Genomic DNA, 21,749 nt, shown 5'->3' with positions numbered 1-21,749 from the left:
GGCCAAGGGGCTGTGAGGCTGGTGCAAGGCTGAGCCACCTTATTTGCTTCTTTCAACCTCGGCCTTTTGATTGGACTGAGAACTAGACAGAAATCAAGCTGCCATCAGAGCCCTTGGCCTGGAAGCTCGGGAGAAGAATGGACTCGCGCTGTGCGAGATGGAGACAGCTTTCATCTTCTAACCAGGACACAGAGGCTGAGCTGCGCTGCGCCACCGTGTGCTCGAGTGGGCGTCTTCTGGATGTGTCGGAACTCGGGACAAACAACGGTCTCTTCCCACGGCACCTGGGCTCTGAATAACTACTGTCCACTTTGCACAGAAGCAGCGGCAGTCTCAGCCAGTTGGGGCCTGCTCACCTAGGTGAGTGGCGAAGCCCAGAGCAGAGCACGTCTGGCCGCTCTTCACATCAGAGTGACTGCAGAGATGGAACTTTCTGGAAGTCCAAGTCAGTCATGGGGTTATTTTTAACTCAGAGCCAGCATAATGCGCCTGACAGGCAGGAGCACTCCAGCAGCTTCAGCAGCAGACGGGCACCCAGACCACCAGTCATGTCCCGCCTGCCACCTGTGAAGTGCGACCCCTGCAGGAGTGGCCCTACAGCGTCCGACCCCACCAGTCAGAGCTGCCCCCCACAGCCACTGGCCAGGGAAGAGGCTGCAGCACAGGCCAGAGATGTTAATGTGGACAGTCTGGACCATTCTGAAACACGCCAGGACCACCTGGCTCTCTTGGCCCGTTAGCCCTCCCTTGTCTGGCCTCTGTGCCCTCTGGACTGCCCGCTCCTTACAGTCAGCCTGGGTCTCAGCTGTCTTTGTACCCCTGTCTAGTGCGGGACGTGGAGTTGGCCTCCAGTACCAGTGGAGGAGGGAGGCAGCTTGGGTCCAAGCAGGGAGAGAATTCCTCCCTCTCCCTCTCAGGTTGCTCGGTCAATAAAAGAAGACCCTGAGCTGTGGGCTTGTTGTGGTGTAGATTTATGATGATGCTGCTGATAGAAACAGATATGTGTACAACCCGATATGAAAACCATCAGACGTGTCTCCCAAGTGTCACCGGAGTGCAGAGGAGCGGGGAGGCCCCAAGGAGGTGGTGTGGAGCTGGGCTCACAGGGGAAGCACAAGTCTTTCCGGCTGGAAGAGGGGAGAGCATTTCTGGCAGCAGGACCATGTGTGCAGATGTTCAGGGCATGAGTGTGTGGGGCAGGCCAGGAGGGTGAGCAGCCAAGCAAGGAGAGCAGGGGTCCCAGTAGAGAGGCTGGGGTTGGAGGCGTGGGCCAGGCCATCTGTTCACCAGGACCACACTCTCTCCAATACTGTCTTCAGATCAGATAGTGTTAGCCTCAGTTTCGTTCTTCTTCAAAGTTGTTTGGGGTATTCTAGGTTCTTTGCATTTCCATATTCATTTTAGACTCACCTTGTCAACTTCTACCTTAGAAGCCTGCTAGGATTACATTGAACCTATACATCGTTTGGGGGAGAATTGCCATCTTAACAATCGTGAGTCCTCCAACCCATCAACGATTTCTCTTGGCACTGGCTTCTGGTTTCTGGTACACAGGTGTTTCACATCTTTTGTCAGGTTTATCCCTAAGTATTTCATAGTCTGATGCTGTTATAAAAGGTATTGTTTTTTACTTTTAATTTCTCTTTGTTGCTAGTATATAAAACAGTTCATTTTTGTGTATTGATCTTTTACTTTACAGTCTTGCTAACCTCGTGTATTAATTCTAGTAGCTTTTTAATACATTCTATTGGATTTTCTACATGGACAGTGATGTCTGTGAGGAAAGACCATTGTACTTCTACCTATCCAAATGTGAGGCTTTTCTTTCTTTTTCTTGCCTTATTTTCCTAGGTAGACCTCAGAACAACGTTGAATAGAAGTAGTGAGAGTGAAGATCCTTGTCTTGTTTCTGATCTGAGGGGGGAGCGTTCCATCTTAAACCACTGAATATGGTGTGAGCTGTGGGCTATTTATAGATATGCTTTATCAGGCTGAGGAAATGCTCTGCTAATCCTAGTTTGCTAAGGATATTTTTGGGGAGTGCGTGTTGGGTTTGGTCAGATCTTTTCTGTATCTATTGAGATGATCATCTGGTTTCTCCTCTTTGTTAACATATTGAATTACTTTGATTGATGTTCTACTGTTGAACCAGCCTTGCATTCCTGGGTTAGACCCTCCTACCCAACTTGATCATGATGTATTATCCTTTTTATATGTTATTGAACATACGTTGCTTACCATTTTGTTTACAATTTTTACATCTATATTCCTGAAGCTTTTTGGTCTGTAGTCTTTGGTTTTGATTTTTCCTAGTAATATTATTATCTGATTTGGGTACCATAGTAATGCTGGTCTCATAGGATGAGTTTGAAAGTGTTCCTCCTCTTCAATTTTCTTGAAGAGTTTATGTTGAGTTGATAGTATTTCTTTCTTAAATGTTTGATAGAATTCACCAGGAAAGCCATCTAGCCTTGGAAATTTCTTTGTGAGAAAGTTTTCACTACAAATTCAATTTCTTTAATAGATACAGCACTATTCAGGTTAACTCTTTCTTTTGTGGTGAGCTTTGGTAGTTTGTGTCTTTGAAAGAATTGTCTATAAACTATTGTCTATAGAACTTGTAATGCTCTATTACTTCCTTCATTCCTGATACTAGCAATTTGTATCTTCTCTCTTTTATTCCTGATCAGTCTGACCAGAGGTTTATCAATTTTATTAATCTTCTGAAAGAAACTTCTCTTGGTTTTACTTATTTTTCCTATTGCTTTTCTGTTTTCTGTTTCTGCTTTGATCTTTATTTTCTTTCTTCTGCTTACTTTGGGTCTAATTTGCCTTTTTTCTTTTAGTTTCTTAAGATGGAAGGCAAAGTCATTGATTTGAGACCTTTCTTTTTTTCTAATGTAGACGTTTAGTGCTATAGATTTTCCAGTAAGTTCTACTTTAGTGGCATTCCACAAATTCTGGTACTTTGTTTTTATCTTTATTCAATTAAAATTACTTACTAATTTCTCTTTTGATTCCTTTTTTGACCCATTGGTTATTTAGAAGTGTGTTATTTAGTGTCCAAATATTTTGAAATTTTCCAGATATCTTTCTGTTACTAGTTCCTAAGTTAATTTCATTGTGGTCAGAGGACATATTTTGTATGACGTGAATCCTTTTAAATTTATTTTAAGGTCCAGAATGCTGACTAACTAGAGAAATGTACTTGAAAATAATGTGTGTTCTGCTGGAGTGTGCTATAAATGTCAATTAGGTGAAGTTTTTTTGACAGTATTATCAAATCTTGTGTATCCTTGCTCATTTTCTGTCTTCCTGTTCTGTGAATTGTAGAGAGAGGGGTATTGAAGTCTCTGACTATAATTATGGATTTATCTATTCCTTCTTGCGTTTGTATTGGTTTTTATTTCATTTATAAGTTAATCTCTTTATTGTTTTGAAATGTCCTTTATTCCTGATAATATTCTTTGCTCTAAAGTCTACATCGTCCACTATTAACGTAGCCACTCCAGCTTTTGGCTTCTGTTAGTGTGGTATATCTTTTGACTTTTAAGCTACTTGTGTCTTCAGATTTTAAGTGTTTCTGACAAGCAGCATGTAATTGAGCCTTTTGTTTGTATCCAGTGTGACAATCTCTGCCTTTTTCCTGGCGTCTTTAGGCCATTTACATTTAAGTTGATTACTGCTGTGATTAGGTTTGAGCCTATTATCTCGTTATTTGTTTTCTATTTGTCCTCTCCTTTGTTCCTCTTTTTCTGCCTTCTTTTGGATTAATTGCGTATGTTGTACAAGTTCATATATCTCCTTTCTTGACTTATTAACTGTAACTCTTTATGTTGTTATTTTACAGGTTGCTTTAGGATTTGTAGTGTACATCTCGTCACTTCCAGTGATATAATACACTTCACGTACAGTATAAGAACCTCACAGTTCTTACACTCTCTACGTACACCTTACGCTCCTCCCAGGTCTCTCCTTCCTGCCTCAGGCCTCTCCTTGAAATACGTTTTATGTATACACATATTATAAACCCCATAACACATTGTTATTATTTTTGTTTAACTAGTCAGTTATCTTTCAAAGATATTTAAATAATAGTTAAATTTTTCATATATCTATACATGCAGCTACCACTTCCTCATTCATTGAAGGAGTGAGGTGTTCTTCCTTCTTTTTGTGTAGGCTGATGTTTCCATCTTCATTTTCCTTCTGTCTGAAGGGCTTCCTTCAACATTTCTTGTAGTACCAGTCAGCTGGCAGTGAATTCTTTCAGCTCTTACATGTCTGAAGAAGTCTTCATTTTTTGAAAGATATCTTCACTGGGTATAGAATTGACTTGGTTTACTGGTTTTGGTTTTTTATTGTCTTCAGTACTTTGTAGATGCTATTCAGTTGTCACCTGGCTTTCATTGTTTCCAGTGAGAAATCTGCTGTCTTCTTTATCTCTGAGGTCATGTGTCTTTTTCTCTGACTGCTTTTAAGATTTTTTTATCATTGGTTTTGAATAGTTTGATTATGATGTACCTTAGTGTTGTTTTCTTCATTTTGTGTGTGTGTTTGAGGTCCACTGAACTTCTTGAATCTGTCAGTTTAATTCTCATCATGTTTCAAAAGTTTTGGGCCATTATTTATTCAAGTACTTGTTTTCCGTCCTCCTGTATTGTCATCTATCACTGAATAACAAATTATCCCCAAACATGGTGGCTCACAGTTTCTGAACGTCAGGAATCTGAGTGCACTTAGCTGGTTCCTCCCTTCAGCATGGCCCTCAGGCTGCAGTCAAGCTGTCGGCTGGAGCTGCAGTCATCTCAGGTCTTCACTGGGGAAGGATCAGCTCCAGACTCACTTGCATGGTTGTAGACAGCATTCATTTCCTTATGGGCTGGTGGCCAGAGGCTGCCTTCACTTCCTTGTTGTGTGGACAGCTCACTATGTGACAGCATGCTTCATCAGAGCTCTAGGAACCGGAGAGAGAGCAAGACAGAAGTCACAGTCTTGTAGCGCCACCTCAGGAGTGACGTGCCATCCCTCTGCCATATTTGTTTATATAAGCCACATTCTGTAGGGGTTTATCTGGGGTGCAAATAGCAGGCAGGAGGGATCCATGGGAGCCGCTTCAGAAGCTGCCTGCCTCACACGTCTTGGGCCTTCCCTTCAGGAGCCCAGTGGCACGGATAGTACATCCTTGGATGCACATTTCTCATCACTCATGCATGTTTCTTTCTTCTTTTATACTTTTTTCTTTTCATTGTGGATGGTTTCTAGTGCTGTTTTCAAGTTCACTGATGTTTTTTCCACAACATCTAATTTGCCATTAATCCCTCTCAGGACACTTTTCATCTCATATGTTGTAGTTTTCATCTTTAGAAGTTCAGTTTGACTCTTTTTTATACCTTTTATGTCCCCAGCTTTTTGAACATGTGGAATAAAGTCATAATAGCTAATGTAATGTCATCTGCTGATTCTGACATCAGTATCGGTTGTGATCAGTTTCAGTTGATTGATTTCTCCTTCACTGTGAATTGTACCTTCCTGGGTTTTGCGTGCCTCTCATCTCTGATGGGTGCCAGACACTGTGCATTTCTCCCAGTTGGGGGCTGGGTGTTTTTGTTTTCCTGTGACTGTTCTTAACGCTTGGTTCAGGGTGCAGTGAATCACGGGAGCAATGTGATCCTTTCGGGTCTTGGTTGAAGACTGGTGAGCAGGACCAGAGTGGCACATAGCCGAGGGCTAATTTTGCTGTCGCTGAGGGGAAGCCTTCTTGGCCCTGTACCCTGCGCCTGTGACAAGGAGGTTTTCTGGTGTGGCTGGCGGGGGCGGCACTATTCCAGCTCTGTGGGCTCACGCCCTGTGGTGGTGTTGCTTTAATCCTCACGGGCGTTTTCCTGGTCTCATAGTTTCTTACACTCGTGTGCTGTCCATGCTCTGCCAAGTCCTCGGGGACCCTCTGCTCAGTCCTCTCTCTGTGTGAGGCTCTCCTCTCGGGCACTTTGTCCTGCACCCCTTACCGCCATGGTCCCCCAGCTCTCAGCTCTGTCTCCTCAACCTGGAGAGTCCGCCGGCTCTGCCTGGGCCCCTCCCTCACTGTGCCCAGAAAATCTCTCAAGGGGGTAGCAGGACCATCACAGAGCTGGTTTCCTGTCTCTCAGGGACCACCGCCCTTCGTTCCCTCCTGTCCCGGAACTTGAAACCGCTGTTTCATGTTTTTGTGTCTCGTTTCTCTGACTGTTATGGATGGGTGGGTAAACTTGTCGCTGTTCCTCCATCTTGGCGGGAAACCTGCCAAGCATTTCGACGTGTGTTGTCATCTGAGGTGGGAGCACGGACACAGTGTCTCCATTTACAGGAAATTCCAGCTCAGAGAGGTGAAGCGATGTGCCCACAGTCACACAGTGAACAGGAGGGCAGCCAGGGGTGGAGTGCAGGTCTTCTGGCTCTCAGCCGCTGCCATTCCCCCGGCTACATCGCTCTTCAGACAATTCTGTTCCCCCGTGAGCTCCTGAGAAAATCACTCCAAGGTGGTGCAACATGTCTGGATGGAGGGATGAGGAGAGAGAGGCTTCCTAACGTTTCTCTTACTGTCCTCGTCACTGCCTTTGAGGGCTGGAAGGGGAAATGGGCTCCATTTGCTGGATGAGACAGCTGACGCTGAGTGGCAGGGCTGGCCCAGGCTTTCCCAGAATGCTAGTACCACGTCCAGAGACAAGCTGGGCCTTCAGAGTCCTTTCTGGGGCTCTTTGCACTTGGCCCTCTGCCCCCCTGGAGAGAATGGGGATGAGGCGGCCTGCTCTGTGGCAGCTCCAACTGGGCTCTCCTGCCTGCCCCACTTGCATTTCTCCCTGCCCCCCACGCCCGCCCCAGGACTCCTGGTGGCCTCCGCTCCCTTCCATGGGCCCTCTCTGGCTGCGGAGGACCTGGAAGGAGGCCTGGGTCAGGAATGGAGAAACTAGACTGGGCCTGGCCCTGCGCCACTGAACTGTAGCCTCAGGTGCCCCCCTGTGATGGGCGAGGCTCACTGGAAATGACCACTCAGGTCCTCGCCACCCCACGTGCGCCCTCCTCTCCCTCCCTCGTGAGGCTATGGGCGCAGCTGTGTGTGGATCTAAAATGGAGCACCCGTAGGAAAGATGGAAAGCCATATAAATAGAATAATAATAATAATTGTGGGTTTGAGATTGATCTGCAACTGTTGGGGTGCCTGGCCTTGCCCTCCCCACAAATCACTCTTGGAAAAGGTCACCCCTCGCCAGGGACGGTGAATTCCAATAACTGTGGTATAATTAGAACGTGCAGTATTTAGACGTTTTTCTCGGTACAATTAAGCTGGATAATTGGGTGAGCTATTTTCCCCGTGCTGGACATGCTTCCGTTCTTTGGAACTTCATGTCGGGACAACGTTCTCAGCGTTCTGTCCGACTTGTCCTGACCCACTTGTCACTGTGTCCCTCTGTGTTCACTCGTGCTGCAGGCCTCCTTGGGGTCCACCTGCACCGAGCACCAGGGACCCAGAGAAGAATGGCCTCACCCCGTGTCACCCACTCGCCCTGAGGGATGCCAGTCATCCTGGGCGGAGCGATGCGTCAGAGCTGGGGGTGGCGTCAGGAAGGGCCTCGGGGGAGTGAGGAGGCATTGGCCATGGAGAAGGAGGGAGACCAAGCTTGCACGTGGCTGGGAAGAACTGGCAGGCTCAGCAGAGGGTAGGGGTGGCCTGCGTGGGGCTGGGACAGGGTCATCAAGGCGGTAGGAGCCACTGGAGCCGAGGTGAGGGAGAGGCGCAGCCGGGTATGGGCTGTGAAAGCACATCCTAGTGGCCAGCCTGAAGGAGGAGTCCACAGGCCGAGGTTCTTGAAGAGCCAGATGGGCAGTTTGTGCGTCTCTCTCCCTGCAGGGCATGGGTGGCCCAGGTAGCACTGTGACTTACACCAGCATCTGCAGCATCACCCACTGCCACACCCAGTGTGTCACCTGCAGCCCAGAACACCTGGGGGCAGGTGGGCAGCAAGCTGCTGGCCTCAATGCACCCCCTAAGGTGCTTGTCCACAGGTGGGGTGGTTCTGGGAGGAAGCTAGCCAGGTGCCCCTGTAGGGCCGAGCTCACACCAGCCCTGGAGGCTGACAGGTAGCAGCAGGGCACCATGGCAGGATGTCCCATGAGTGCCAGTGCCGGATGCAAGGTGTCCGCACCACAGCCGGGCCTTGCACAGGCCCCAGGCCCCGACCAGCGGGTAAGGCCCCGACGTGTGCACGTGTCTTATTCGCCTGTTCTCAAAGCTCTTCAGCTCTTGTGGATATAATTTAGATATAATTTTTTCTGATTGCAAATATAACGTGCAGTCTTAGTAAAAAATCTGGAAAATGCAGAAAACCATAATGAACCATCTTTAGTCTTAGTTCTCTGAGCTGACCGCTGTTACCATTTCGATGTATTTTTTAGCGGCCTTTTCTTCTCTCTGCACAAGGATGTATTGTATGTGAGTGTGTGTGTGTGTATGAGTGTGCACCACCACAGTGCAGACTCGCGGGGCTTTCTCCAGCATGGAAGTCGAAGGCGAGCTCATGACTGATGGGCTGAGCCACTCTCCCCAGTCAGCCTGTGAGCGCATGGAAGCGCACGGAATGTGTCACCTTCTCGGCTGAGAAACCCAGATTCTCCTTTGAAGATGGGAGTGCTTTGATTCTCTCGCGGCCTCATCAAGACAGAACCTCCTTCATGCAGCTCTGAGAGCAGGTGTCTGCATACACCCGGATCGCACGCGACGGGGCTGCCCTCAGCAGGGGCGAGCCGGTCCTTGGGGGGAGGAGGCCCATGTCCTCTCCACAGCTGGGGTGGGAGGGCCTCTGGGAGGCCCAGGGTTTGGTGGAAGACCTGTCCCCCATGCAGCGGGATGGGCCTAAGGCTGGGGCAGCTCCCTTCCCAGTGGAGGCTGTCTGACGGGGTCAGGGCCGAGGGACAGCCCCCGTCCCCTTTAGACTGGGCTGAAGCTGGCCACCGCTGTGTGCATTGCCCTCGAGCCAGGTGCTTTTACGCCCCTGATGTCGTTAGTCTTCTCAGCCATGCCAGTTTACAGGCAGGACCAGAGAGGTTTGTCAGTGTGCCCAGGGACACACAGCTTCTAAGTATGAAGCCAAGGTCAGAAACTAGCTCTGACTGACCTCAGAGCCCGGATGTTGGACAGCTGTGCCACCAGGCCAGCACTGGGGTGGGGGCTGCCCAGGTGGAGGGGTCAGAGCAGAGCAGTCGGGTAGGTACTACGTTTGAGTGTGGGGATGGCACGTTTCCCCCCAAAGGCCTGTGGTGGGCATGAGTGGCGGCCGGAAGGTGGCTGCAGACAGCGGCACTGAGCAGTCATGGGGGCCTGGCACTTCAGTAGCCCTCAGTGCACACTTGCCGGTCGCGACTGCCCCACCGCCCCCCACAGAGCCACCCCCAGCCCCAAAGTGTCTCGGGCCAGGCGGCCAGGCAGGCCGGGCTGAGTCCCTGCTGCAGGACGTGGCTCTGCCTGAACCAGCCCTGACGTCCCCCTCCCACCCTGAGGTGGGAACCACGTGACCTTCCCCAGGGCTCCCATCCTCCCAGCCCCTCCCTCCTAACGCAGCCTGAGGCTCAGGGAGCAGGCCTTGGAGAAGGCCAGGACAGGAGTGGTTGGGCTGCGCAGAAAGCAGGGCCGCCTCAAGCCGTGTGCAATTAAGTATGTGTTGCCCCCAGATCTGAACATGGAATTTTCATGCCACTGTGAAAACAGCCACCAATCAGCCTGCCTCCCCCGGGCCTTGCAGCTCCCAGCTTCCTATCTGGAAACAGAACAAGCTTCTCTCAGGGAAGCCAGTGCTGAGCGGAGAGCTGGCCTCAGGGCGTCTGAGAGCATGTGGGCAAGGTGACCCCTGTGGGCCGTGCTGGCCGTCGGCTGGCCACCCATCCTGACTTCAGCCCCAGGTCAGGTCTATCCTGGGAACAGAGCAGAGACAAGACAGAGCAGGCCTGCGCTCCTGGAGCAAGTAGGGGATAGACAGTCATCACTGAAGCACAGACATAAATGGGACATGGCAGCCACGGCCAGCGCTGGGAGGAGAGGTGCTGGCGCAGCACCATCGACGTGGCGAGTGCTCGCTGGGCCTCCTCTGCACCGGCCCTTCCAGGTGGGGAGACACCTGGACAGGACCAACCTGTGGACCTGACGCTCTGGAAGGGAGAGCAGACGCATCAGTGCCCGCCCTTGTCAGACACGTGACTTGCAAAGGTCTCCCAGTCTGTGGCTTGTCCTCCGTCCTCCGCACAGGCTGCCACAGCACAGACGCTGTTGACTGTGATGAGCTCCAGGGTGTTTCCTTGTTTTATTGTATGGATTGTGCTTTTGGTGTCAAGTCTAAGAATTCTTTGCCTGGTCCTTGATCTGGATATTTTTCCTCTGTGTGTGTTTTTTTTTTAAGTTTTATAGTTTCGTGTTTTACATTTAAGTCCATGGTACGTTTTGAGTTAAATTTTGTATGAGGTGTGAGGTTTAAGTCAGAATTCTTTTTTTTTTTAACTGGGATGTCCAAGTGCTACACCACAGTCTGTGGAAGAGGCCACCCCTCCTCCACTGAATTGCTTTTACCCTTTTGTGTGTTTCTCCCTCATGGTTCTCTGTTCCTTCTGTTGGTCTGTGTCTGTGCCCCACAGCATTGGAACCGCACTGTCTGTTGGACGCAGTGGCTGCGTCTCTGTTCCTGGTTGGCTGAGAGTTTTCATCATGAATGGATGTCACATTTTGTCAAATGCTTTTTCTGTCAATTGATGGGATCATGTGACTTTTCTTCTTTACCCCATTGAGACGGTGGGTATGTTGATTGAATCTCAAATATCGAACCAGCCTTACATAAAAATAGGTTCCACTTGGTCATGGTGTAATCGTCTTTTTATGTGTTGCCAGACTACATTTGTTAATATTTGTTGAGGAATTTTCCATCTAAGTTTATGAGAGATGTGGTCTGGATTTTTCTTTTACTCTTTCTGTGTGTTTGCTGTCTTTGTCGATTTTGGAAGCAGATTAATACTGAGCAGGAAGTATTCCCTCTCTTTTGTTTTCTGGAGGGATTGTGTAAAATTGGTGTTAATTTTTGCTTAAATGTTTGATAAAATTCTCCAGTGAAACCACCTGGGACTGGAGATTTCTCTTTGAGGAGCTTTTTAGTTTCAGATTCATTGTCTTTATGGTTATAGGACTATTCAGGTTTTCTGTTTCATCTTGGCTGAGTTTTGGTACTTTGTGTTTTTCAAGGAATTACCCAGTTCCTATAAGCTGTCAAGTTTATGGGCATACAGGGTTTTTTGTAGTATTTTCTTCTTATTTTTTAATAGCTTCAGGATCTGTTTCATTCTGATATTGGGAACTTTTCTCTTTCCTCTGTCAGTTTGCTAGAGGTTTGCCAACGTTATCGCTGTTTTTCAAAGGACCAGCCTTTAGTTTCAATAACTCTCTCTTGTCCTGTTTTCAACTTTGTTCATTCCGGCTCTGCGCCCTGTTATTCCTTCCTTCTGCGTGTTCTGGGTTTATTTTGCCCTTCTTTCTCTAGTTTCTCGAGGTGGAGTTTGGCCAGCTGTCCTGGGGTCTCCCCTCTTTTCTGACGTGAGCTTCGAGCCCTGTAGTGTCCCTCACTGTCCAGGTCCGCCCACAGCCTTGACGAGTTTCGCCTTCGTTCAGTTCTGCACAGTTTCCTTTCCTTCGGGACGTCGTCCTCTTTGGCCCATGGATTATTTAGAAGAGTGCTATTTAATTTCCCCATGTTTCAAGATCTCCCTGCTGTCTCTCTCCCTGAGGTCTGGCTCCCGTGTCCTTCTGACACGCCCCTACTTTCTGTTCTCCTCTCAGGCACCCCAAGATGCTCCAGGCTCATCTTGTTCTCCCTCCTCCAGCCTTGGTGTAGCCACTTCCTCAGGAAGCGGTGGGGACGTTTCATTAACACACCACAGTGCCACATCACAGAGGAGCAGTGTTCACAGAGCTCCGATGTCTGAGAAGAGCAGCTCTGACGTTCCCTGACTGTGGAATAATCTCGTTGTATTATCTGAATTGTGTTTGGACCAGGATTCAGGTTCCACACCTCGCAGTGGGTTTAGTCTCTAGATTCCTCCTTCGTGTGTTTCTTCATTTATGGAATCTTCTTCAGTGCCCTCAGCAAAAGGTGATCTTGACTGGACAGGAGTCCCTCACACTCTGCCCCTTGCCCACGAGCCTCACCACCCCTGCAGTTGGGGACGCAGACCCCCTGGGGGAGAGGGCTGGCCTGTCTCTGCTCTGTGGGGCCTTCCTTGGCCCCGAGCAGTTTCCTTCTCAGGGCTCTTGCTCCGGGAGCATCACCAAGTGCCGTCCTGCTGGTTGGGACACCAAGAAGCCTGAGGGGTGGCGGGTGAGACCGCATTTAATAAACCCCCCATGGAGCCAGGCATCGTGCAAGCACCACAGAGGGACTGTGTTGTGCATTTCATTGTAGAGTGACCCACAGCAGCACAGCTAGGGCCGGAGCCCCCGGCCAGCTGACCCTGAAATGGGGGCCTTGCCCCTGCCTGCGATGCCCCAGCACCACTGCTGCTCCGCGGACATGCACCATGGCAGCCGGGCCCCAGCATCCCAGGTCTGGCTGGGAAACCTTCTGGGCTGGCCCGCTCTGCTCTCCGGTGGAGGAGGCCCCGAGGCGAGGCCAGGCCAGGTCTGGGCCGCTGCAGCACCGTGACAGCCGGCCACCGGGCAGCAGAGGTCTTCATTACGGCCGAGCGTCTCACTCTCCACGGGGCGCCTGCAGCCACATGGCAGCCTGTCACTGCTGAACGCCAGGGGCAGAGGACGCAGACAGACAGTGCAGCCGCCCATAAATATTTCTAGCCACAGCCAACGTGTCTTACTGGGCAATTTGCTTTTTAAAAAATTGCACTCTAATTTTAAGTGAACAGCCCCTAATTAGAGTGATTTACAAGGTACCTGGGGACCGGGTGGTGTTTGAACACGAGAGCCCGGAGCAGATTGATCAGCCAGCGTAATGCAGTGACACCTCCCGATAACCCCACTGCTCTGGCTGCGGCTGAGGAGGCCAGACCCTTCCAGTGGAACCGGACAGCGCGGCCACCAGGAGGCTCCTGGGCCCACAGCACCAAGTTGGGGCAGAGGCTGGCGGCCTGCAGGGGGCGCCACTGGTCCACGGGGGCTGGCAGGGCACGGACACTGGATTGGCCTTGATTTGGGTTGAGATGAGAAAGTGGCTCTGGTTACCGTTCCTTCCCACATGCCCCCTGTGCTCCTGCCTCAGGCACAGCGGGTATCTCTGTGGCCTCATTCTCCCGCCACTGCCCAGGGCCAGGCACAGAGTAGGCGCCTTATGAATGCTGGATGGGCGGACCGGGGGATCCAAACCGGGCTTGGTGTTGGCTGTTCATCGAGAGCAGGGGGAAGAAGGGTTAGGACGGGTCCGGGAGGTGCCCAGACAACGGCTGTCCTGAGTCAGAGGCGGCTGAGCACCTCCGGGGGACGGGAGGCCCGGCCGGGGCAGTGCCGTGTGAAGGGCCCAGGGGTCCCCCCACCCACTGAGCCAGGAGAGCCCCCAGCCTGGGCTGTGCCCCGCCATCCCCCCTCTCCCACGACAGCTGCAGGAGAATCAGCGCCTCTGACATTTAGGGGAAAAAAATTCAGAATCAAGAGCAGAAGGCAGAAATGAAAGGATTTTCTTGGTAAAAGGTCAGAGTGGTTTCTCTTTCTTTTGTTTAGAAATGGTTCTTGTTGAACTATGACAAGGCTGCATGTATTAATGGGCAGGGAACACGGCCCGCTGCCCAGAGAGCGGCTGGGGCGAGCGAGACAGCAGAGGCAGGGACATGCAGCAGACAAGACAGGCGGCAGCCCGCGGAGTGAGCGGGAGTCTGAAGGCCGCTCAGGGGTCGTGGGGTCGTGTGGCAGAGGGCAGGATGCACAGCTGGAACGGGCTCCTGCTGACATGCGCTGACTCCTTCCCTGGAGTCTGAGAGGGAGCCCCCGACGGGCACATCCCGGCCTGGACCACGTGGGGCCTCCCGGGTTCCCTCTGGGCCGTCAGGTGGAGCTGACGCCTGCCAGCAGGTGTGGGCTCCCCCTGTCTCAGGCTGGGCTGGGCCTGAGGCCTGCCCAGGTGCAGGGGTGAGCCGTGCACACCAGCAGAGCAAACTGCCTGGCGACTGCCAGGCCACCCCCTGTGGCTCCTGGGAAGTGGGGAGCACCCATTGGGCTGCTGGCAGAAGGGAGCTTTTGTTTTTTTTACATATATTCCTATTTGTGCAGCCATCACCACAATCTAATGTTAGAACATTTCCATCACTCCACAAGAAAGCCCGTACCCACTAGCAGTCACTCATTTCTCCCTCCCTCAGCCCCACCCTAGCTAACCTCCAGCCCCTGGCAACCACTAATCTACTTTCTATCTCCTTGGATTTGTCTGTTCTGGACACTTCATATAAGTAGAATCCTACAAACATGGCCTTCTGTGTCTGGCTTAGCACATGTGTTCAAGGTTCATCCATGGGGTAGCATGTAGCAGAACCTCACTCCTTTTCAGGGCTGAGTAATATTCCACTGGTGGCTGGACACATGTTGTCTATCTGTTTATCTGTCGATGATTGCTCCCACTTTGTGGCTGTCATGAATACCCTTGCTATGAATGTTCACGCACAAGTTTTTGTGTGGACAGAGGTCTTCATTTCTCTCGGGCGTGCACATGGGAGTGGAATTGCTGGGTCATATGTGTAACTTTTGTTTTCCACAGCACCTACACCATTTTAATGCCCACCAATGGGCTCCACACCCTCACCCCCACTCACCTCGTCTGTCCTTGACTGTGGCCGTCCTCGTGGTGTGAGGTGGTGTCTCCCTGCAGTTTCGATTTGCATTTCCCTGAAGACTCATGGTGTTGAGCGTTGCTTCATGTGCTTGTTGGCCCTTTGTGTATCTTCTTTGGAGAAATGTCTGTTCAGGGTGTTTCTCCACTTTTTAATTGGGTCATTTGTCTTTTTATTTTGAGTAGTGAGAGGTGCAGGTATATTCTGGATATGAGTCCTTCATCAGATGCGTGGTTTGAGAGGGAGTGTTTTGTCAGGCTTCTGTGGGCCGGGAGAAGCATGTCCACCTCCAGCCTGACCTGGGGCTGCACTGACGGGCACACAGGACACGTCCCAGCCCCATGGACGGGCCGCAGGCGGTGCTTCTCAGCTTCTGGTGGCCCTTAGGAGAATCCCACTGAGGGAGAACCAGGGAGCGGGGAGTCGGCAGGTTTGGGGATCAGTGAGGAGAAGCCCTTCCTGGTGAGAGCTGTCTGGGAAGGGGGGGTCTCCCCACCATCAGGAGTGTGCGTGTGTCACTGGGTTGTCCCCTGCGGGCATGTCCCCTCCAGCCTGGGGACTCTCTAGTTTCGAGGACAGCCATGGTCCTCAGGGCAGGGAGTGTCCGAGCCCACCCTGAGCTGACCGGGTCAGATGTGCAGAGCGGGAGGGTGCTCATTCCGTTGGCGGGGGCTGGCCCTCAGCGTCTACCACCCCACACAGCTCCCGACACCTCTTAAGCTGCCCCTGCCAGGGCCCTGCCTCGCTGAACCGGGCAACAGAGGCCACAGGCTTCTGTCTGGCCTACGGCTCCATCTTCCCAGGCAGGGGCCCCAGCTCACCCTGAACACTTTCCCATCCCCGGCTGCCATGGGCTGGCCTTCACAGGTGGCGCTCGTTCAGGCCAGCAGGCAGGCTGCAGCCTGGGCCAGGGTGGCCCCAGGTGTCTCACTCACCTGGGCTGGGCTTGTGGGCAGGCCAGGCCCACCTCAGGGCGGGCAGGGCGCTGTCTGGGGTCAGGCAGCCTCTCTTGCCCCTGGGAGTCTCCAGGGGCCACAGGAGGGTCTGTAAGAGGGAGGGAGGGAGCACTGAGAGCCCCCTGCCCAGGTGTTCAGGCACTTTCCGGCCTTTGCCCCCCAGCCTCGAACCCCGGCTGCCCTGCACCCCCTCAGGAGCCCCTGTGCTGGGCTCAGCTCTGTCAGACCTGTCATGTCACCTGGGCCAGCCTCAAGCTCTCTGGGCCTCAGTCTCCCCATTGCACACGAGGGTCCGACCAGCTAGTTTGGGGGCCTGCCCTGGGCACACAGTATTCGGAGGCTCGTCTCCTCAGTCCCGAGGGACAGGCCTGTTCCTCTGTGGCTCCTCCCAAGTACAAGTGACATTTACATAAAGAAGCAATGGAAGGAAAGAGCCTGGGCTCCAGGATTCCTGGGGCGGAGACCGCAGCTCCCCCTCAGGTTCTCCAGGGCTGCCCGCCCCGCTCCCGGCCCCCACAGCTGCTTGCTGCTGCCCTCCCTGCCCTCGGCCCCTCACGCGGGTCCCCAGCACCTGTGGGCCGGCAGAGCTGTGGACCGCGGCTCCCTCGCTGCACAAATGGGAAAACTGCGGCCTAGAGGGGCGTTTACAGCAAGCCCCGCCTAGTGGAGTTAACTTCCCAGCGGGGCTGCCATGTGGGAATCCCCCTTCATTCTGCAGCCGAGGCCGCGTGGCCAGGAAGACACAGGATTTCACCCTGGGTCGGCTGCCTCCATGGGCAGCCCTGCGCCCGCCCTGATGACAGAGACCCTGCCCTTGCTGGGTCTGCACAGAACAGGGCAGTGGTTGCAGAGGTGGGCGAGGCCCTGACCCGGCACCCGCCTGGGCACGAAGCAGCCCCTCGCTGTGTGACACTGGCCCCTCTACTGTTCCTCTGTAAAATGGGGCAGCATCAGCCCTCGCAGCCCCGCACCTTCGGGGAGCACCCGAGTTAACCCTGTGCGTGCTCAGGACGGCGCCTGGCACGAGCACTCCTTAGTCCCTCTTCCTCATAACTGACTGCTGGGGTCGGAGAGTGGGGAGGGCTGGACAGGCTGGCCCTGAGAGCTGGTGAGCTGGGGTCCACACCCCACCTCCTGGCTTCTGGATTCCAGAAATGTGCATGAGACCCCCGCCTACTGGGACCTGATTGGCCACTCCCGGGAGGCCCAAGAGATAGCATCGCCTGCTGGGAAGTGCCTGGACTTGGGCAGACGGGCCGGGCTCTCTCGGCGGGGGGGTTGGGAACCGGCCGGTCCCTGTCTGGCCCCAGCTCTGACAAGTGGAGGGAAGCCTGGGACAGCAGGGCCGTGGCCTCCCACCCGCCTGAGCCAGGCTGCACTGGCCCCCCGGCAGCCAGCCCTCCTGGTTGTCTGGGCCTCCCGGCTCCTCCCTGTCCTGTTGCTCCAGGGGCCGGTGGGGAGGGAGCGGGGAGACCCCCAGAGACCCGCCGCCGCGCTAACCGTGTCCTCTGTGTCTCCCTCCCACCCTGCAGGCCACAGGACCCTCGGGCGCCAAGATGCAGCTGCTGGAGACGGAGTTCTCGCGCACGGTGCAGGAGCTCATCGAGCTGCACCTGCTGCGCCAGGACAGCATCCCGGCCTTCCTCAGCGCCCTCACCCTCGACCTCTTCAGCCGCCAGACCGTGGCCTAGCTGGCAGCCGTGGGCCCGCCGGTGCCTATGTCCTCGGCCTCCAGCAGGTCCCAGCCCCACCCAGGCCAGCTGTGCCATCCCACCCCTGCCCGCCCCCCGCCCAGCCCAGCCTCCTCAGCCTATGTCCCACCCTCTGCCCAGACAGGGCAGCGTCATGACATGATGGGACCCTCTGAGCCCCGACCCGGTCACCCCCCACTGGTCAGCATCCCGTGTACAGGACCCCTGTGGGCACACTGCTGGCCTGCAGGGGTTAAGCTGCTCCGGGATGCCCCACCCCACCCCCCTGGATCCCTGAGTTCACACCTGCTCTGCAGGAAAGGGCCCCACCCTCCTCCTCACCTCCGTCCTGGAAAGCAACGTGAGGCTGCTCTTGCAGACAGCCTGGGGGCAGTGCTCTGTGGCCCCACTTCATATCCCCCCACCACCATGGTGTCCCGCCGCCCACACACCGCTCAAACTCGGCCGTGCATGGAGCCTGGTGGGTGGACCTGTAGCCACCAGCCAAGGTCCCTGGCTCCTTATGAAATAAAGTTTTCTCCTCAGCCACCCCTGCCCGGCTTGTGTGTGTGTGTCTGAGCCCCCGAGCTGACAGGCTCCCTCTGCTGACACTCAGTCTGGACACCAGGGGATGGCCCCCGTGCAGTCCAAGCCCAGGAGAGGTCTGGGGGACAGTGGGGTGGGCAGCCCAGGAACAGCCACCCCCGACAGAAGCAAGGGAGCAGCCCGCTCATCTGGAGGGTTGAGGCGTTCTCTGCGCGTCTATGCACAGAGCCCACACACAGCTAGTGCTCAGATGGGACACAGTGGCCCCCTGGCCTCAGGTTCCCTGCCTGCCAAATGGACCAATGACCCTCGCACTCTGTGGTCTCGGGAGCTGGCCGGGAGGCGGCTTCAAGCCCTTCTCATAGGTGCTGGCAACAGGGGCAGCCTGGGCCCCTCACGGGGGTAGGGGTCTCCTCAAATCCCAAGCCCCCATAGGTGAGGCGCTGGTTCCACACTCACATCCTCTCCTTCATTTGGTGATCTCAGGACCACCGTCCTCCCAACTGTAACGCAGGGTTTGGACCTCGGGGTGCCAGGAGCTCACACTTCCCACCAAGGTGCCCAGGGCTAATGGGTTCACGGCCAAGTCTCGGGTCAGCCCTCTCCCCACTCCCCACCTGAGGTTCCTGCGGGTCAGGGTTCAGGTGGCACAGGGATGGGGGGCTGCCTTCATGAGAAGGGGCCCACACCGAGGGTGCAGCCTGCAGGCCCCAAGGGACTTTGGCCTCTATGCTCATAGCTCTGGGCCTGAGGGAGGGACCAGCCGACGGAAGCTTGGGGACTCGAGGGGACCTGGGTGGTGGTCCCACCCCTCGCACAGTGGGGACAGAGATGGATGGCCTAGCGGTGGAGCCGGAGCACTGCCCATTCACATGCACGGCTTGGCACTCCAGGCCCATCACCAGTCATGGGAAAAACGAGTCCTGACATCAGCCACCCCATATGTCTCCATCACCGCGCTGGCCCACGACCTGCAGCCTCACCACGGGCGCCATAGTCAGTATGTTGTGCACAGTGAGCCCGCTGTCTGAGCCCAGCGGAGGAGTGGGAGCAGCCACAGGGCCCCACCTGAGCCAGCCGGCTCTGCTGCACAGTCACCCTGAGGCCGCTGCAGGGGAGGGGTGAGCGGGGGCGCCGGGAATGGGTGCACCTGCTTCCTAGAGCCCAGAGTTCTGGGAGAGTGCGGCCAGCGTGCCGTCTGTCCATCACCTCCAGGTGCTGACCCTGGGGAGGCAGGGCTGTGCCCTCCACTCCCCACCCCAGCCGAGCTGAAGGAGACTCGACTGTGCGTTCAGGTCAGGGCCGCTCAGCTCCGGAGCTCGGACCGCAAACGTGTCTCAGATGGAGACGTGGCCCCGCCAGCCCAGGGGTCACCAGCAATGTCAGCTGCCCGGCCACGAGGCCTCCTGCCAGAACTCCAGAGCCCCTGGCTCCTTCGATCACTGGTACGGCCCTGAGGGACTTTGTCACTCCCGCTTCACAGATGAGAACCCTCAAGCTTGGGTGGCGAAGTGGCTTCCCAGGGCCACAAGCTAATCAGACTGGGACTGGTCCAGCCTGGGGCTGTCTGCACTCTTTGCAGCCCTCCACGAGCTCCGGGCTCCCCACGCCATGGGCTCAGGCCCTGAACACCACTCGCGGAGGACTGAGGCGCCCCTCACCTGCTTTCTGTGTCATCATTGTTGCCGATGGGACAGCTCGACACTCATTCCATAACTCTGCTGGAGGCTGGCGGAGCCACGCGGAACAGCTCCTCTGGGGGAACCAGGAGGGAGCTCCGGGGGTCCCGGCATTTGGAATGGAGACCCCCTGGTCAGGGGATTTCAGGCAGGCGTCAAAGAGGCTTCATTCATTCAGCCTCCACTCAGACTGTGGTCCATCCGCTCCTGTGCACAGGGCTCTGTCCCAGGCGCCAGGGTCCAGCACAGAGTCCCCGTTCTCTCCTTCTGTGCCATCTGCCACTCTCAAGGTAGAGTGCATAGGGGTTTGGGGTTTTGAGGCCTGCAGACCTCGTATCTGCCCCTGGTCCTGCGCCCCCTCCTCTCATGAGCCCCAAACCCGCAATGGCAGTTGTCTGCCGCCTTCGTGGGAGGAAAGGCCCCTCCAGCGTTCTGGGGCCCCAGGCGGGGAGCGAGGCGTCGGGCGACCAGGCCTTTCTTTCCTGCTCTGCCCTCCTCCCCGTGCCCCATGGAGGCCAGGCAGGGCCGGGCCCAGGTGTGGGTGGAGGTGTGTCTATGTGGCCCCAGCCTAGGCCCGGCATGCCTCTGGTGTGTGAAATAGGCTGAGACCAGATGCTGCTAAAGTAATGGAACACTCAGGTCAGAACTTGACACAAAATCATTAGCCCATAAAAACGTGAGGCCCCTGTGTGTGTGCGTGTGTGTACATCACACCCTCCCTGCGAGCACATGGTGCTTACTAGGTGGTGGCTCTCAGACAGAGCTTATGTGGACAGTCATCCCTTGGGGCAGGGGGGAGCAGGCCAGTTCTCGCTGAGACGGCTGAGGTAGTGGGGTCCAGCTGGGCCCTGGGAGCAGGAGGGAGCTCAGGAGGCAGGAAGAGGGTCATGCAGGCTGGAAGGCCACAGTGTCCTGGAATGTGGGCCAGGACAGAAGCTCTTGACCTCTGCCCAGTGGGCAGCAGAGAGAATGGTCACCACTGGGCCCACAAGGGAGTGCAGGGGCCAGGCGGGACACCCCCAAAAGTGGTGCTCTTGGTTGCAAGGTCAGAACTAAACTCCGGCCAACCCAGGCAGTAAATGAATGTTCTGGAAGGTTTGGGTTGGGGCTGAGGCATTGGGACTCAGAGAGCTGGGAAGCCACACTCCATCATGCCCCGGCCCTGATTCCCACTGGTGGCCGCATAGCCCTGTGGCCAGGGGGCCCCTGGCCACCACCTGCCCCACTGCCCAACACATGCCATGGGGTCCCACAGCCACAGGGCCCCACCAACACCACCCTTCAAATGATTCCTAAACTGTTCCCAAAGCTCTGTGTCACCTTCCCAAGGGTCACAGTCCCTGCCTACATCTTGGACTGGCTGAGCCTGGGCCACTTGCCTGCCCCGCCCCACCCACACTGCGCTAGGAGGGTGGGGGTCCCCTCTCCCAGCACAGCCTCATGTGAGCGCGAGACCTGGGTCTCACCCACCTTCCTCCCTCCACGGGCCCCTTCCAGCTGGAAAGCCCACCCCAGGCCCTGACCACCCCAGCTTGACAGTGGTTGTGCTCCGATTCCGGGATTTTCCTTCCTGAAGAGAGGCAGGAAGGGGCAGCATCGGCCAGCCCGCCCTCCCGACAGACGTGACTGACCAGGATGGGGGCGCAGAGAACATTCTCCGGGCTGAGTCCCTCACCTACTGCTGGAGTGTGTCCACTTCCTCTTCCTGCCACCTGCCCGGACTGAATGAGCTCGCGGGCCGTGGTCCCACCAGCTCCCGGCACCCAGGCCACAGAAAGTTCTGCTTCCGGCAGATCCCCTCTTCTGCCAGCTCATTAGTGGGCGCCCGACGCTAAGTGGCTCTTAAGCTGCTAATGACTAATTGTAGGGATTAGTGCCGCGCGATGCACTGTAATTGCCGGGATGTAACAGGATTTGGTGTGCCACAGGGCTCCTTCCAGCTTCCCCGAGGCGCCCGGGGTGGATGGTGCCGCCTGCTGGGGCCTCCACGGGACCCCCGCCTCCCACCCGAGCTGGCAGTGGGGCAGCCAGCACAAGAAACT

At 54.9% G+C, this 21,749-nt stretch overlaps 1 protein-coding gene across 6 annotated transcripts in view; it reads left to right on the top strand.

The window, feature by feature from the left end:
• MAD1L1 (mitotic arrest deficient 1 like 1) overlaps window positions 1–18,033 on the top strand; it is a 474,298-nt gene extending 456,265 nt beyond the window's left edge. For all 6 annotated transcript variants that reach the window (XM_087417466.1, XM_087417465.1, XM_004440893.3 and 3 more), the window contains one exon: window positions 17,324–18,033. In XM_087417466.1, coding sequence (XP_087273592.1) covers window positions 17,324–17,482 — 159 coding nt within the window. In that variant the 3' untranslated portion in view covers window positions 17,483–18,033. The remainder of the gene's footprint in view (window positions 1–17,323) is intronic.
• Window positions 18,034–21,749: the final 3,716 nt, after the last annotated feature.

This window comes from Ceratotherium simum, chromosome 26 (assembly GCF_057802395.1).
Source record: "Ceratotherium simum simum isolate JZ-2026a chromosome 26, ASM5780239v1, whole genome shotgun sequence".
NCBI classification, from domain to species: Eukaryota; Metazoa; Chordata; class Mammalia; order Perissodactyla; family Rhinocerotidae; genus Ceratotherium; species Ceratotherium simum.
The sequence above is the reverse complement of the archived record's forward strand: the minus strand, read 5'-3'. Positions and strand labels throughout refer to the sequence as shown.